The 13,374-nt window shown below is 62.9% G+C and overlaps 1 protein-coding gene across 2 annotated transcripts in view; it reads left to right on the forward strand.

Moving 5' to 3' along the window:
• The first annotated feature begins 1,762 nt into the window (after positions 1 to 1,762).
• LOC115525869 (palmitoyltransferase ZDHHC11-like) overlaps positions 1,763 to 13,374 on the forward strand; it is a 31,858-nt gene continuing 20,246 nt past the window's right edge. For both annotated transcript variants that reach the window (XM_032594737.1, XM_032594735.1), the window contains exons 1-5: positions 1,763 to 2,077; positions 6,191 to 6,366; positions 6,809 to 6,910; positions 9,565 to 9,689; positions 11,827 to 11,979. In XM_032594737.1, the coding sequence (XP_032450628.1) occupies positions 1,865 to 2,077; positions 6,191 to 6,366; positions 6,809 to 6,910; positions 9,565 to 9,689; positions 11,827 to 11,979 (769 nt within the window). In that variant the 5' untranslated portion in view covers positions 1,763 to 1,864. The remainder of the gene's footprint in view (positions 2,078 to 6,190; positions 6,367 to 6,808; positions 6,911 to 9,564; positions 9,690 to 11,826; positions 11,980 to 13,374) is intronic.

The raw sequence follows: 13,374 nt of genomic DNA on the forward strand, positions 1-13,374 counted from the left end.
CTCAGATCTGGTGGGGGGGGGGGGGGTTAGGAGGTCGTCTAGGGAGTGACGCCAGCACAGGCTCCAAAGGCAAGAGATGGCCATTAGCGGAGGGGGTGGGGGGGGACGACGTGGCTCCAGGCTGAGGAAATAGCACGAGAAAGGCCAGGAACCAGAAGTGAGCCGAGAAATCTTGTGTGTCTAAGCTGTGAGTGTGTGTGTGTGTGTGTGGTGTACGTCTGTGTCGTGTGTGTGTCTTGTGTGCGTGCTGTACGTGTGGTGCATGTGTATGTCTCTGGTGCGTGTGTTCCACGTGTATGTGTGCTCTGTGGTGTGTGTGTGTGGTCTGTCACGTACGTGGTATGTGCGGTGTGTTGCATGTGCACGTGTGTTCCGTGTGTGTTGTGTGAGCGTGTGGATGGATGTGTCCGCACGGGTGTCTCGTGCACACGCAGAGCCCACGTTAACTGTGCCATCTGGTCCCGGCAGGAGTCAGGAGCCCGTGCGTTTGTTGGTAACTGTGTATTTGTCCTGGGGAGAACTGCTGGAATCTTCTGAGAGTGAAAAACCGAACCGGAAGATCCAAGGGGGTGTTCGAGCCGAGCACCTGCCCCACCAGGGGGCCCGGGGCGAGGCCCCCGCTACCACCTGCAGCTGCTCTCTCCAGACCCCCACCCCCCCCCCGCGGCTCACCAGCGCCCATGTGACTGGCGGTGCCGGCCGCAGCCACTCCCGGTGACGGTAAGCGTGCACCTCCCGCCGCGGCACTCAGGCCGCTGTGGTCCTGCCCTGGGACCAAGGCTGCGCTCGCCCCCCGTGGAGTGTTGCTCTTGGTGCCACTTTGAGGTCGGCTGCAGGGAAGCTTCCGGGGGGCCTCCGAGGAGTGCTGCTGCGGTGCCCCCACGCGTGCACTCTCAGTCCCATGTTCCCGTGACGCTTTGGCTGTCTCTGTTGGGGTTCAAAGTAGTCTCAGAGTGTGAAAACTCGCTCTGCTTCAAGTGTTGCCAAATCCAGTGCCAGCAGCAACCTCAGGGTTTCCACACGTCAGCGATGCCGTTTCCGTCCTGGGAAGCCCCGTAGGATGCGGCCCACCCTTGCCTTCCACGGGCTCCTGGGCCGACATGCGCCCTCCCGTGCCTTCCCTGTGCCCTCCTCGTGTCCTGTCCGCACCCCGTCGCTCCTTCGACAAGATGAGTGCCGTCGCCACTGCCATCCTCCACGGCACTTCCGGCTTCTCCCACGTCCCTGCTTCACCTCCCTGGGCCGAGGTCTGCGGTTACGCCCTAGAGCCCACCTCCCCGTTAGTGGGGTTTGGTTTTCAGAAGCATCCTTCCCATTGGCCGGTACTTCCATCCAAATGTTGTTCTCACGCAGGAATCGTGTCGTTCGTAACACGGTGCCTTTCTGTGCTCCAACCCCCGGGGTGCTGGCCTCGCCGTCCATGTGGGATGGTCTCTGTGGTCCCCCAGGGGTCTCAGTGATCAGGTAAGCCCTGCCTGGCCCCACACCCCGAGAAGAGTGGCAGAAATCCGCCCTAATGAGGCAAAGTCCCCAGGACCCTCGGCTCTGCCAGGGGCGGCTGTGATGTGGCTCACCTTCTCCAACAGCCGGACACCTGGCCAGAAGTGGCCACGGCTCCCTCCCAGCCCCTCAGCTCGACCTGGGTGTCCCCAGAGTGCCCAGAGACCCCAGAAGCCCCTTGGTCGGCAGGCCTTTGTTCTGCAGCAGGAATGCGGTCTCTTGTTCTGTCCTCAAGGGAAACTTGCAGAAGATTCCCTGAGGATTTCGGCACACAAAAGTGTCGCGTTGTCATAGGCTCTGCTTTTCCTGCAGTCTTTTCCTCGGTTTCCCTGGGGGTGGGGGTGACCCTCCTCCCGTCTTGCAGATGGATCTGTGCGGCCGGAGCCAGAGAGGGGCCCTGCGGGAAGCCAGCAGGAAGCAGGCCTCGCCCCGCCGCTGGTCCAGAGTGAATGGCTGGTCGTGGCCCCTGCACACCTTCCAGGCGGTGGCCTGGACCACGCTGTTCGTCTTGGCCTTCGCCAACTTCGGTATCTTCGTCCCCTTGCTGCCGCCTAACTGGAACTTGGTCATCTATGGTGTATCCTTCACTGTGGGAGCAGCGCCCGCTGTCCCAGGGAGGCTCCCCGAGGGCCCTGCCCCAGATCTGGCTCGGGGCCCTGCCACGCCTACCAGCCCCCGCTGCGACCCCTGCTCTGCGACCCCGCCCCTCCTCTTCACCCCAGACACCCGCCACGGCCACGCTGCCTGAAACCTTACGTTCGTTCTCGGTGTGGCTCCCTGGCTTGGGGCCGGGGCTAAAAGCACAGAGTGTCTGCTGCTTGCCTGCCGTCAGTGCAGGGAGAGCACGCCTGGGGGCCAGGGCTGGAGGAGCTTTGGGGTGAGGCAGGCAGCCTGGACGACAGGAAAGGGTCGCAGAGGGGTCGCGGGGCTGGCTCAGAAACTGAAGGCTGAGTCCCAGGGATTCACATGGCGTTCGTTCTCAGGGTCTGGGGTGCCCCATGCGGGCCCCACTTGTCTGCCGGTCTGCAGTGGGCTGGGTCAGGCTGGCTGGCCGGGGAGCCATGCCAGGGGTGCGAGGAAGACACCGATTATAACCGTGTCCCTCTTGTGACAGGTGAGTCTGGTGGCGGGTGTTGGCTGGGCCTGGAGTGGCCGAGGCCAGAGAGAGAACCCGCTGGCTGTTAGGAGCCACATAGGCCACAGTGGGGACTGTGAACCCCGTGGTGGCCTTGAAAGGAGGCTCCAGACGTGTCACCAGAGTAGGCTTTAGGCCAGGTGGGCGGGCCTCAGAGACGCACTTGGGGCTGGTGCGCAGGCCCCCGGGTGGAGCGTGGCAGGTGCAGCCGAGTGCTCCTCCCCCAGCCAGGCGGGCATCGCCAGCCTTGCCCCCTCCTCACACCTCACTCTGTGGGTGATGGACTTCAGTTCCGCCAGCGCATCCGTGCTCCGGGGGCCACCGCTGGCCAACCCCACCAGTGAGCCTGGGCGTCCCCCATGGCCTGATGTGCAAGCCTGCTGCCCCCCCAGCGCCACGCAGCCCCCGATCTGGCCGGCCTCCCCCTGTGGGGCCCTCAGGGTGTCTGATCCAGCGGCACAGAGCTGGGAATGTGGGTCCTGTGTGTCCGGATGCAGCTGCCCCACTTCTAGGCCTGTGGCCCAGGGTTGACGACGCTAGGTGGGGCCTGCAAAGCCAACATCCCACGCCCCACATCACCCCGTATAACTTGTGTCTTTCACACACAAGAGGATGGGCAGAAGTCGCCAGCCTTGTAGATTTCTCCACTGGTCCCCAAAACCTGCTTTGTTGGGTTTTTTAAATTCAGAATCCAGGCACAGTTCACGCTTTGCATGTGGCGAGGGGTCTCCTCTCTCTGTCCCAGCACGAAGGCCAGCAGTGCCCGACCCACGACTTCCTGGTCAGAGTGGCACTCTCACTGGGACTCGCACCACAGCGAAACATCTCCCAGTTCTGAGAGGGAGCCCTCTCTCGTTCTGGGAACAGAAGCCCTCAGTGTCGGCAGGGGCCAGCTCCGGGGAGGGCCAGTTCCTGGCCTCCTTGCTGCCTCCAGCTGCCCCTCTATCTGTATCCTAACCTCCGTCCCTGACTGTGGGTTTGTTTGCGTTCTGGGTTCTAATCCATTGTCTCCCTTCTCCCTTCGCTGTGGCTCAGCCTGTTCTGGGGCCTTCTCGAGCTGCCTCGTGTTCTCTGTCCAGGGAGCGCTCTGAGAACTCACCTGCTTTCGGGCCCAGAGGGCGCCCCGAGCTCACTTGCACACCCTTTCTCCCAGGAGCCCCTGGCTGGCCCGAGTCCCAGGTTCTGGCTGGCTTCCTTTCCCCTCAGGCTCCGCAGCGCTTGGCCACCGGGGGGCGCCAGCGTCGTTCGGCGCTGCAGGGACTGCTGCCCCAGGAGGGAGGGCAGGGTCTGGGTTGCACCTCCAGAAGACACAGCAGAGGAGGCGGACCCCTGGTTCCCCGCTGACCTCAGCGGCCAGCTTCCCCCACAGCCCTGCCCCTGCGAAGGGCCCCGGAGGGTCCCTGTGCTGAGGGACTGGCCTCTGACGTGACCCGTCTTAGTCCGGGAGCCTGCGCCAGGCGAAACCCCTGGTTAGGTTAGCCTCAGTGACTGCAGGGCTGGTGGGGGGTGGTGGGAGCTCTGGGGGGGCGCCTCACCCCTTCCTGCCGCAGAACCGGAAGGACCCGAAAGGAAGGTCGGGAGGGCGTGTATCCTGGGCTGGCGGAGCTGTGTGTTTACCAAACACAGATTGTCGCTAAGGGGATGGGGCCTCGAGGGCAGGGCCTGGCCTTCTGCGCTGGAGACCTCCTACCCTGTGCCTTTTACTTTTTGTTATTCTCTGCAACCTGAGAGACACCCATAACCCGGGCATCTGAATGTGGGGGCAGAACTTTGGTGTGGTGCCCACCTGCTGACACTTCTCAGCCAAGTGGCTGACGGAGTGAATGGCCAGGCAAAACGCGGTGGCCTTTTGCTCACCCGTGTCACTCCCACGGGTGACCTGCCTGAACCTGTGTTCGTGCTTAAGGGGGCTTGCCTACCACATGGCGGGGGGCTGCCCCTCTGTTCCTGGGGGACACGTTCTGGTAGTGGCCTGGCCACGGCACCTGCAGGGTTGGGACAGGAGGGGAAAATCAGGCTCAGGTCAGGGGCCTCGCTGCCTCCAGTTTGAGGCTAGAGTGCAGGCCACGCTGCCCCTACACTGTCTCCAAGGGCCCCAACGCCTCAGTCCCTCCCCCACACCTAGCCTGCCTGTTTCTGATGCGACAGAGGAAGGGGCCTTCCTGCCGCGCCTCTTGTCCTGGGCCGGACCCCTGTGCTCACGATCTGCTCCCGCTGCCCCAGTAACCACACAAACAGTGCTTGCCTCCAGCCAGCGCCTCAGGCTTCAGGGAGCAGGTGCAGGGAGACCGTGTGCCAGCACTGTGTTGGTGTCTCCAGCTGTGATGGCAAAGCCTGACCAGGCCCCTGACCACCTGGCCGCGGCCCCATACCCTGAATGGAACAGCAGAGCAGGGGAGGGTCAGGCCTTACCCAGCCCTGCAGGGTCCGGTGGCCACACGAAGGGCCTTGGTGTCACCACATCCCTTATGTGGCCCTGAGGGATCTGGTCAGTCTCGTGCCCCCGTGCAGGTCCCCCAGGGCCCGGCTGGTTCTCAGCCACCCTTCCACTCACCCCTGGCCTGGGCACCAGCTTCCTGGGCTGATCCTCATGGCCCTCAGCTCATTCTCGCCTGCCCTCCTCCTGCCCTCCTCCCCCAGCAGGGCTGGGTCCCCATTGCCTCCATGCCGTCATCTGGCAGCCTGAGTCCTGGGTCTGCACGTGGTGCCTAGAGGCTGGAGGGCGAGGGAGGAATGAGCGATTTGGGCCAGAAGCAGCCTCCCACTCAGGCTAGTGCATTGTGGAGGCAGGACCCCGCCTGTCAGCCCCAGGCCCGCGGAGGCCGAGGCAGAGGCTGAGGCGGAGGCGGCTGGCAGGTCTGAGGAGGACCCTGAGGGGGCTTCCCGCAGGACTGAGCAGTAGCCCCAGCCCCCTGCCCCGAACCCCCACCCGTCAGATCCCGGCAGAACCCCATGCACTGTGGCCTCGCCTCCCGGGCTGGGTCATTTCCCCCTGCCACACCCTGGAACCCAGCCTGTAAACCCTGAACCCTCCCATTCAGCACCAGTCCTGGGAAGCAGGGCAGGGCTGACAGGGAGGCGGCTTCCACCTCTTCTGTTTGGTTTCCAAGGGGACAGACAGTGTGTTGGTCCTGAAGGGGAGGAGGAGGATGGGAGCCCGGGGACTGGTTTTACCCTGGGTGCCACGGCGGGAGTGGGTCCAGAGAGCCAGAGGGGCCTAGGGGCGAGGAGAGACAAGACGGGACCCAGACAGACCGTGCAGACTGGCCGTGTGAGCCCTCCCTGCTCCCCTCCATTTTTTGATGATACACTGTCTTCTTCCCCTGACGCACGTGCTCTGAGCATCTCTGCTGCCCAAAGAACCCCCACGACTTCGGCACCCAGCGTGGTGGCCGCTGGCCCCTGAGGGCCTTCCCTTGCTGCCTTGGTGAAGCGTGGGGTCCACACCCTCAGGCCGCAAGCAGGCGCCTCCAGGGTCCTGCTTCTAGTTTGAGCGGGCACCTTCGCCGTGTTGCCCAGGCCTGGCCGCACGTTCCTTGACACACTCACGCCCAGGTGACTGGTGGGCTTTTCTGTTTCCACTTCGTGGTCCACTTGCTTGCAATTTCCATCGATCCTGCTGAAACCAACGTACGGCTCAAGAACTACTCGGAGCCCGTACCCACCTTCGACCCATCCAAACACACGCATGTCATCGAGAACCAATATTGCCACCTGTGTGAGGTCACCGTGTGAGTGCCCAGCGTGTGGGGGCAGGCAGCCCCGAGGGCGCGGCCCCTGCCGTGTGGACCCGTCCCCTCCCCGTGCCGTGCACAGGCAGGTCCCGCCCCGGCCTTTCTGTTTCCATGCAGCTGACTGGTGCTGCTTTCCTTGAATGAGCAGCAGTGGCCCTGAGACACGCAGGACCCCTCACCCATCTAGGGGCTCAGATGAGTCCCAGCCCCCCCACCGGAACCCCACCTGGGCTAGTGAGAGCACTGAAGGCTCAGCAGGCAGCCTGGGAGGGAGGCCTGTGGCTCAGGATGGGAGCTGGTGGCACCGTGTGGCAGGCGTGGCTGAGGGAAGATAAGCCGCCTGGGCCTGGTCTTCCCTGCCACCTGTCTCTCCCTTCTGACCCTGTCTTCCTCCTGCACATGCTGCTAACGGGCTGCTCATGTGAATTCTTCCTTCTAGGAACAAGAAGGCTAAACACTGTAGGGCCTGCAACAAGTGTGTATCTGACTTTGACCACCACTGCAAATGGCTTAACAACTGTGTAGGGGGCAGGAATTACAGGTGAGGGGCTGGAGGGGGAGGTCCGGGAGGGAGGGGCAGAGTCCTGGGGGAGGGAGAGGGAGACCCAGCAGGGAAGAGGGATAAGGGCATTGCAGGGCTGGAGCGGGGGGGGGGGGGGTGGACCTAGAAGTGGGGAGGGGTGAGGTCCTGGGGGAGGGAGAGGAGGTCCTTGGCAGGGGAGAGGGGTGGGGTGCTAGGGAATGGGGAGGTGGGACTTGGCAGGGGGGAGGGTGAAAGGACTGGGGGAAGGAGGGGGATTGGTCAGGGGGAGGGGGGAGGGGGCCCAGAGAGAGGGGTCCTGCAGGCTGGGGGCCTCATGGGTAAGAGGGTGGGGGCCACAGGCAGTGGGGGGAGTCCCGTGCTGTCCCCAGCACAGCGGTCCTTAGCGTCTTTCTGTTCTCCTTGTCTGGCTCTGAAATGTGTTGGCCTGGAGCCCCTCCCGAATGTGGAGGCCCAGCCCCATCCAGAGGGGCTCAGGCTGAGCTGACTTGTCCTTGGCCCGCTGGCCTGGACCCGGGCGCTTTCTCCCGGAGGCCGTCAGAGCACAGAGGATGTGGGCCGAGGCTGCACTGGGAGCAGGTGTTCAGTCCTGCACGGGCTTCGCCAGGACCCCATGTGCTAGGGCCCAGGCTGTGAGTGGCCAAGAAAGTCGCAGGGGCTCCCCCGGTTAGTTCAGAGTGGCCTTCGCCGGCTCATGGCGCTGCAAGGGGTTCCACTGCTCACCCACCACTCATAGCAGGTGTGCTCCGTGCAGCCCGGTCATGGAGCCCGGTCCGGGAGGGTTGTGCTCCGTGCAGCCCGGTCATGGAGTGTCGTGGTCTGTGCTCCGGGCAGCCCGGTCCGGGAGGGTTGTGCTCCGTGCAGCCCAGTCAAGAAATGCTCCACTTGTTCAGGTTTGAAAAGCGTTGCTGCTTTGAGCAGAAGGAAATGCAAAGCTGTCATGATTAGAAAAGTCTAATGAGAATCGGGGGCCTGGGAGCCCCCATGCCGCCCTCTCCCGTACAGAGGAGGAGCCCCAGGCCAGCCGGGGCTGCCTCCTCACGGTAGCAGGGCTTTCTTCTCTCCCCCAGATGCTCCTCTTAAGGCCTTGGTGCCACAAGCTGGTGGCCTTGAGGTCTGGTCAGCCATTGGGGACGGGCGAGGGTTTGTGGCCCTGCCACTGAGGAGGACCAAGCGGACCGGGCCCCAAAGGGCACACAGGGTGGAGTTCCGAGGTCCTGACAGTGGCCTCCGGGCACAACAGGCTGCAGAAGTTCCCGGTGGGGACGGCTGGGCCCCAGGAGCCCTCCTACCCACTGGGCAGTGTCAGCAGCAAGGAGTGTGCACAGAAGTGGGTGAGGGCACCGTGTGTGCGGGGGTCCTGGTGAGGGCGTGGCCACCCCTGTCCACGTGGAGTCCCAGACTCCCTCCTGTCCCTTCCACCGTCAGGCAGAGAAAGCAACAGGAGATGACTGCATTTAGGAGACGAGTTGGCCAAAACAGTTGGCAAAGTGTGATAGGCTCCCGAGAGGACGTGCCTTCACAGGGGAGGTGCCCGGACTGGGCGCTGAGGCACCACAGACGCGGGAGTCAGGGACGACAGCGACGTTTCTGGCCCCCAACGTGCAGCTGGAGTGGCTTTGGCCCTCACCCTGCCGGGAGGGCCGCCTCTGGCCGGGTGCCAGCAGCAGCGGATGGCCGAGGGCCTTCTGCTGAGGGTGAGCCCGTCGGCTGGAACAGCTGCACTGCACATTACAGGCTCCCCGGGGACCAGAGCCAGGTGTGGGGCCAGGCTTCTGCCCCCTGCAGCTCGGGGACACACAGGACACGTGCCCTCCAGGGCCTTCGACAAGGGGCCACAATGCAGGCTGCCCTCCACATCCATGTGACCCTTTGAGGACATTCACATTTTAGCTCTCTGCCTAAAGATGTGTTAAAAAAAACAAAAACAAACCTCAAGATGTTCTGGAAAAGAATAATGGAGTCAGATAAATTTCAGCTGGAGAAAAGACATTGATGAAGATTGAAAATGCCAAAGAAACCGTTTCCTTAAATATCACCACGGTAGAAAGCCCAAAGGAAGACCTTGCAGCAGAAGCTTATTCCAAGAATTGCTGACCAGAATTTAATTTTTGGATGGTTGGACCATCCTCTGTCCCGAGCACAGGCAAGAGGACAGGAGTGATTCTGGTCTAATGCCAAAGCAGAAGATGTCCCTTGTGCACGGAAGTGTGCACAGGCCCCTGGAGGGTGTGTGGAGATGCTGCGCCGTGGGCCGCCGGCCGGCCAGGTGCCTGTCCCAGCACCTCTGGCCTTCCCGACCTGCTGGGCTTCCATGCCTCTGGATGGAAGCACAGCACCCAGGATCCCGTGCAACATGGGGGGCAGGGGTGGTGGCCCCGACCCCGACCTGGTGGAGCCCTGGTGAGCGGTGGCGGCGTGTGGAGGAGGCTGCGGGCGGCCCGACCTGCTTGGAGCCTCTGTGTACCCACCTGGGAGCCAGGCCGGGCCCTTCTCACTGCCGCGTGGGGGTGGGAGGGGGACAGAGAAACTGGAGGTGCCCTCAGGGCGTCCCCTGGGGAGCTCGGGTGCCAGGAGACAGGAAGAAGGCTGGGCCTTGGGTTCAGGGTCAGGGGCACCTTGCCCAGCCCTGAGTCTGGCTCTGCCCCCCGCAGATGTTTCCTCTGCTCCTTGGTCTCTGCCTCGGCCAGCCTGCTCTTCCTGATCACCATCCTGCTGTACGTCTTCATCCAGTTCTTTGTCAGCCCGGAGGAGGTGCGCACTCATCCCCTCTATGAAGGTGGGGGGGGCTCCTCTCTGGCGCTGCTTTCTCTCGGGTCCCTCGTGGTGGTAGCCTCTCCCTCCAGCTGTCTTTCGGGGAAAGCTCTCCCTATGGGGGGGATCAGTCTGGCCCGCCCCCTAGCTGGTTGAGCTGCGGGGCCGGGCAGGAGGGCAGCAGCCCCCCAGGCACCAGAAGGCGGGTTTGGGGCCCGGTGCCCATCACCCAGTAGTTGGTCTCGGCAGGGAGCAGGGTGGGGCGGGAGGGCAGGGCTGCCTGGGGAAGGTGCCGGGTGGTGTGTGGCTGCAGGTGTCTGCTGAGCGGCTCCAGGAGCCTGGCCTTGGGAACACATGTGCCTCAAAGGTCTGCCCACCACTGCCCACCCTCCGGGCCTGTGGCCGTGACCTTATTTGGAGAGAGGGTCCTCCCAAATGTGATTAAGGATCCTGAGATGGTCATGGGTTACCCGGCAATGTGTGGGGTCCTGGATCCAGTGACAACATCCTTATAAGAGACTGGGGGCACATGGGCACAAGCCCAGGGGTGCCTGGAGCCCCAGAAGCTGGAAGATCCAAGGATAGATCCTCCCCCGTGGCCCTGGAGGGAGACGGGCCCTGCAACAGCCTGACATCGGGGCTTCATCTCTGCTGTTGAAACTGCCGGGTCTATGGCCATCGGTCACAGCAGCCCTGGACACTGATGCAGGGAGGACCCCAAGCGGAGCACCTCGTGTGTCTGTCCTGAGTGTTTGGGGATCTCAGCCCTCAGGGTGCAGAGCAAAGCTTCCTTTCTCAGTCCAGGCCTCTCTCCAGAGCACGTCACGGCCATGCCCTCTTCCTGGAGGGGCACCATGCCCTGTGCACCTTCACCCCCAGGCCCGCACCGCACCTGGGCTGGATGAGCCCTCGTGGGATGGGCCATCTGACCTGCACCTGCTCCGGAGTGCATCCTGGTGATTTCCATGGTAAAAGGGAACAGTGGGGTCTCAGCGAGACCCGGCCCTGCTCAGCGGGAAGAGCCGCCTGCGCTCTGCACACAGCCAGCTGGAGGCCTCCGCCTGCCATCCTTCCTGACAGTCTCCACACGCGGCCTGAGCAGAAGGGCTGGCCGGTGACCGCCGCCTCAGAACAGTCACCGGCGGGCACTGGGGCTTCCCCGCAAAGGTCCTCCCGGCCACGGGGCCTCTCATCGCCCCAACACGCTCTGAAATGTGGCTCGCACGTGGTAAGGGGCAGCCTCAGCGCACCCGAGTTCCATGGCACGTGTCCTTACTTCCTCCCAATGTGGGCGTCGGCTGGGCCCTCGCTGCCACACGCTGGCAGGACAGAGGACAGCCTGGTCTCCGAAGGTGCTTCTCTCTGGGAACTTGCTGGCCCCGGAACCATTGTGGATGTGCTGCACATGATTGCCTGATGACTGAGGCAATCTCCTGGGTTTGCTGTTCCAGAAGATTCCATGGGGCTGCTTACCCGCCAGTTCCCTGGGGCACTTTGCTGTCATTGGTGGGAATCATCAAGACATCACGGCTGAGGGGACAAGCATGTGGCCGGCCACCCCATGGTACATCCGGCCTCATGCACACTGCGCTGCAGCCCCCGAGGCACACAGCGGGCCTGGCGGCCACTTTCCATGCCACATAAGGGACTGGAATCAGTACCTCCCAGACTCTGTGGTGGGATGAGAGCGTTTCAGCTGGATTCCATCTCCATGGGCCTGCCTGCAGATTCCTCAGTGCTTTCCTCACACTTAAGTTTGGAAGTGTCAGCAGCCCTCGGGGCCCAGAGGACCACATCCTGGAAATGTCCCAAGGCGCTGGCTACTGCCTTGCAGTTCCCTGTGAGGGCGGCTGACTGAGAACGGGGAGGGCCTGGCACAGTGGCATGGCCCTCGGGACAGGGTGGGGGTTCAGCCAGGCAGGGGGTCAGGCTCTGTGACCCGGACCCTTAGTTATCCTCTCCCAGCCTCACCTTCCAGACCCGTAAAGTGGGGCTGCGACACCCACCTCAGTCAGGGGGCTGCAAGGGCACCTGGGCGAGGTAGGGCACACACTGGGGTGGGGGAGAGGCTCCCTCGGGCTGCTCACCCTCCCCCACCTCCCAAGGAGGGGCTGGCCATGCCCCAGGTGCTGGATGCATGTGCGTCTCCCTTGCCTCCGCAGACGTCTCCAAGGACACTTGGCTGCTGTTCCTTCCTTTGTTCCCTGTAAAGACGAAGACCCTGGTGGTCCTGGGCATTGGGGTGTTCGTCCTGCTGCTGTCCGCCCTCAGCCTCCTGCTACTTGGACACCTGCTCATCTTCCACCTCTTCTTAAGTATGTGTCCTGACCCCCACTCCAGTCTTTGTCCCTTGCGTTCCAACATGGCCCAAGACGAGGTCTGCTGGCCCCTGCTAGAAACGAGCACATCAGACAAATCACAGGAAGAGACACCCCTAGAGGGACAGCAGGGCTCATTCTGCTCTGAGGCCTGCAGAGGACACGAGAGGGCCTAGGAGTAAGTTAGATAAGGGAGCAGAGTGTGTGAGGCAGGAACAGGCACCATTAAAAAAAGAACAGGGGATTTAGAGAAGCACCAAGTCCTAACAATGAAAAATAGTGAGCCAGCGACAGGGTATCTGCTGACCCAGCTCACTGCAGGGACACTGGCCGTTTCCTGGAGTCCACGCAGCACTGCGTGCAGCAGGCTCCACTATGCCGTGGCCCAGGGGAGGGCACAACTTCTCTCTGTGGCCTCTGCAAGGGAGAAGGTGGCAGCGGGGGCCCTATGTGGCTGCCGGAGCAGGTCTGGCGCAGGGAGTGTCCTCAGCAGAGCCAGGGCCAGAATCAGCACCCAGAGCCAGCGGTGGGTCAGCGCAGGCCCTTATCCTAAAGCTTCCACGCACTGGCCAATGGGGACAAGGGTGCATTTGGGGACAGTGCCCCAGCTGCAGCCTACATGACAGCCGGCAGGTGGCAAGCTGGGCAGGTCCAGAAGTCCACTGCGGCCACTCAGGACAGATGGATGTGAGACTGGAGAATAGGCCCACGGGACAGATGGCCAATGGGAGAGGGACCAGAGGGCCCCAACCCAAGCCACAGGGAGGGTGGTGGTGCCACACTCACTGTGGGGGTAGGGGAGGGAGATGCACACGGAGCTTATGGCTCAAGGTGCTGTTTACAGGGTATCTGGACAGCAAAACACAGACTTCCAGAAAAAGTTGGATTATTAGCTATTGTTACAGTAAACTTACCCTGCTTGAAGTAACAGAGTTATCACCTTGCGGTCTCTGTGGGTCATGGGTTCAGCATAGCTTAGCTGGGTCCACTGGCCCTGCTCGGCCACAAGGCTTCCACCAGGTGTGAGGAGGGCTGTGGTCTCATCCGACCGGGACCCACGTTTAGGATCAACGCCAGGGTGTTGGCAGGCCAGTTCCTGGCCTCAGTTCCCCGTGAGTTGTTGGCCGGTGCCTCTTCCCACCAGGACACTCCAGCACGAGGGGGCAGCCGGCCTTTTGTAGCCCAGTCATGGAAGCGACGCCCCTCACCTCTTGTGCAAGGCGCTGGGGCCACCCACTCTCCAAGGGACGGTGTGACGCAAATACCCTGAGGTGGGGGGTGGGGGCTGCCGGGGGGCCTGTCGGAAGCCGTGGGCAGCTGGATGCCCCACGTTGAAGTCGGGGAAGGACATCCTGACGAGGCTGCAGCACGAGCGGAGTGCGGCGCTGGTGA

The sequence above is a fragment of the Lynx canadensis genome, chromosome A1 (assembly GCF_007474595.2).
Source record: "Lynx canadensis isolate LIC74 chromosome A1, mLynCan4.pri.v2, whole genome shotgun sequence".
In the NCBI taxonomy this organism is placed as follows: Eukaryota; Metazoa; Chordata; class Mammalia; order Carnivora; family Felidae; genus Lynx; species Lynx canadensis.